General features: G+C 63.8%; 1 protein-coding gene across 1 annotated transcript in view; it reads right to left on the bottom strand.

The window, feature by feature from the left end:
- The window catches only part of CARD14 (caspase recruitment domain family member 14), a 35,944-nt gene that overhangs the window by 14,315 nt on the left and 18,535 nt on the right, over positions 1–3,094 (bottom strand). Inside the window, exons 15-18 of the mRNA XM_015559737.1 lie at positions 2,905–3,090; positions 1,954–2,077; positions 1,341–1,578; positions 662–725 (exon numbers count right to left, since the gene is read on the bottom strand). Coding sequence (XP_015415223.1) covers positions 662–725; positions 1,341–1,578; positions 1,954–2,077; positions 2,905–3,090 — 612 coding nt within the window. The remainder of the gene's footprint in view (positions 1–661; positions 726–1,340; positions 1,579–1,953; positions 2,078–2,904; positions 3,091–3,094) is intronic.

The following is a 3,094-nucleotide window of genomic DNA, read 5'->3' as shown; positions in this document are numbered from 1 at the left end:
CCGATCAAAGGATGAGCACAGGGCTCTGGCCTTGGTTCTGTCCACAGTGACGACGCGCACCAACCTCTGGGGGCCTCCAGAAGACGGCTGCAGGGAGAAGGGACCAGTTGTCCCTGCTGTCCACACCGGGCCGGGCAGGCACCGCCCCACCGGGGGCTCCAGGCTGGTCCCTGGACCTTCAGGCTGTGCCCACAGAACAGCCCAGGCCCCGTGCCAGGGAGAAGAGAGCAGGAGAGGGTCCTGGGGCAGAGGCCCTTGCCCAGGGCACGGCAGCAAGGGCGGCCCCCACACCTCACCTGCTGTGATGGAGCCGGGGGGGCTCCTTGCTCGGGGCACTGAGTGCCTGTGTGGGGAGGACACCAGGTCCCCGCCCCCCGAGGGAGTAATGGGTGCAGATGGCCAGGCGGTGGGTGCAGGGGCACAACCAAGAAAGCACATCAGCACCTCTGCTCGCCATGGAGGGACCTGCAGGCCGGGTGCCCTGTGGGGCCCAGGGAAGGTGTGCGGGGCCCCTGGGGCAGGGACTCGCAGGGAGACCCTCAGATCAGTAGCCCACACCCTCCCAACAGGACCCCTAGCCAGGCGCCCCCCTCTGCCAGCCCAGGGAGGAAGGAGGGAGGGCCCCCCCAGGGCCCGGGCCAGGACCCGGCAGCGGCCTCACCTTGCGGGCGGAGCTGCTCTGCTGAGCCAGGTCCTGCAGGAGGGCGATGAGCAGCTGCTGCGCCCTGGGAGGAGGAGACACCACTGCCAGGAGGCTCCACACCCCTCCCCACCACCCTTGCCCAGCGGCACCTCTGAAACCCTGCAAGCCCGCAGCCCACCGGAGGTGCCCGCTGATATCCTGGGTGTGAGCCTGGGTGGGACGTGGCTCCTGGCCTCCCTGCACCGCTGAGCTGAGCGGCACCACCCCGACACCACGTGTGCGCGCACCGGCTGACCTGGGACATGGCTCCGGCAGACGGATGCTGCTGGGGGGAGGGGGGCGGCCCTGCCCCATCTGTCCCAGGACAGGGTCCCGGGAGGTGGGACTCTCGGTGCTAAAACCAACAGTCCTGGACACACCAGGTGACTGGTGAGCCCACCTCCTGGGGACACTGGCAATGTCTGGAGACACTTTTGGTTTTCACAGGTTGGGGCCAGCATGAGGCCAGGGAGCTGCTCAGGCCGGCGGGCCAGGCAGCCCCCAGCAGAGGGGCTGTCCCCAGGTCGAAGCGCTGGGGCTGGAAACGCTGGCATCGAAAGCTCACAAACAAACCCTGTCCACTTGGGGGGGGCGCACATGGGGATTCCACTCTGGTCGTGTCCCCTCCTCGGGAGGTAGCCACCCAACGGCTGCTCACTGTGCGTAGGTGGGGATGGTGCCGCCCTCCATGTCCCTGGTGCTGTAGGGGCCCACGCGGTGGGCGTGCCAGCAGCCACGGCCTTGGAACATGGTGTCGGTGACGTGCAGGATGTCGCCGCAGTGCACGGGCAGCTCCCCCTCTGCCCGCCCCTCCAGGGCCAGGTTGACCCGGATGTAGAAGGAGTCCCCTGAGGTGGCCACTTTGGCCTCCAGGTCCTGGACCAGCTTCTTATAACCTGGAAAGAGAAGACAGATCAGCCCAGGCCGTGACCCACAAGAGGAAGGTTCTGGAATGTGAAAGGAAGAGGAACAGAAGGTACCGCCCCAAAGTCTTGGGAGCCATCCTGGTGCCAGCGTCAGTGGGTGGGAGGTCCCGGCTGCCTTGGGGGCCTCTGAAGACCAGGGGTGCAGCCTGGCTCTGGGGTAGGCCACTGCTCAGAATCAGGACTGGGCGGCTGGGCAGGTCCTGAGAGGGGAGCTCCTGGGGGTTGGGGGGGGTGCGCCCCCAGCCGCCAGCCGCCCATCAGGGCCTCTGTCCCAGGCCCTGAACCGGGGCATCTGCATTCGGCTCCTCCAAGCCACACACGTTCCCACCCTGAGTCAACCACCACCCCCTTCCCACTCCGTGTTGACCTTCACAGACAGGCAGCAGAAGCCGTCCACCCTGCGGAGAAGACCCACAGCCTGCTCCAGGGTCACGCCCTGCAGGACGGCCTTGAAGAAGGGCTCCGTGGCCTCGCCCAGGCCCTGAACCGGGGCATCTGCATTCGGCTCCTCCAAGCCACACACGTTCCCACCCTGAGTCAACCACCACCCCCTTCCCAACTGCATGCCGAGAGCATCACGCAGGACCCAGAGTCTGCTCTCCAAAATGGACCTTCGTTCTAGAGCGTTCCATATCACAGGTTCACGGCGATGGGATTACTGACACGTGGAGCCCGGTCACTCTGTGCTGTGGGGCCGCCCGGGCCCTGTAGGATGTTAGCAGCATCCCTGGCATCCACCGCGAGCTGCCATCCCCCTCCCCGCCCCCGCCCCTGCGAAAGCTCCTGCTCTCACTGTCCCTCCATTCACTCCCTCGCTGCCTCACGCCGAGAGGGCACTTTGTAAGGAGAATGACCATGTGCCTTTAACTGCACTGGCCCCATTCGGGGCTCAGGACTGTTCCCCAAACACCATAAAGGGCTCTGCGGCTGTAACCACAAGGTAACTGACAACGAGACACGGAGAAAGGGTTCCTGTGGCGTGGGGACGGGGTCTCCTCTGGGGGACAGGCGAGCTTCGGGAACGGTGACGCCAATTTTGTGAATTTCTTACAATGGTTAAAAAGCTGAAAGTTCAAGTTTCAGTGACATCAAAGTCACCTCCCCACTACTGCAGTCACTTAAATAGTTACTAGTTAAGTTGTATATTTATGTTTTCTGCAGCATCATGAATATTTTACAACAAGTTTTAAAGAGTGAAAGTGGTGAATCTCGCGTTCGGTGTATTTGAACACAGACGTGCACGCACACGCACGGGAGCTGACAACGAGACCACTATTCAAACAGCAGGAACAGAGCCCTGAACCTCACCGTGACGATCTGGGTCTGGGCGCAAAAGGCCATCTCGTCGGCCGCTGAGCCAGGGGTGATGCGGTGGATGAAGATGCCCGTGAGGTTCCCGCCGATGACGCTCATCTGCTCCAGCAGTGTGTGCCCCTGGAAGGCCAGCACTGTGACTTGGCTCGGGAGCTTCTGGGCCACCTGCTGC

Source organism: Myotis davidii, unplaced genomic scaffold, assembly GCF_000327345.1.
Source record: "Myotis davidii unplaced genomic scaffold, ASM32734v1 scaffold211, whole genome shotgun sequence".
NCBI classification, from domain to species: Eukaryota; Metazoa; Chordata; class Mammalia; order Chiroptera; family Vespertilionidae; genus Myotis; species Myotis davidii.
This window is presented reverse-complemented; position numbering and strand designations above follow the sequence as displayed.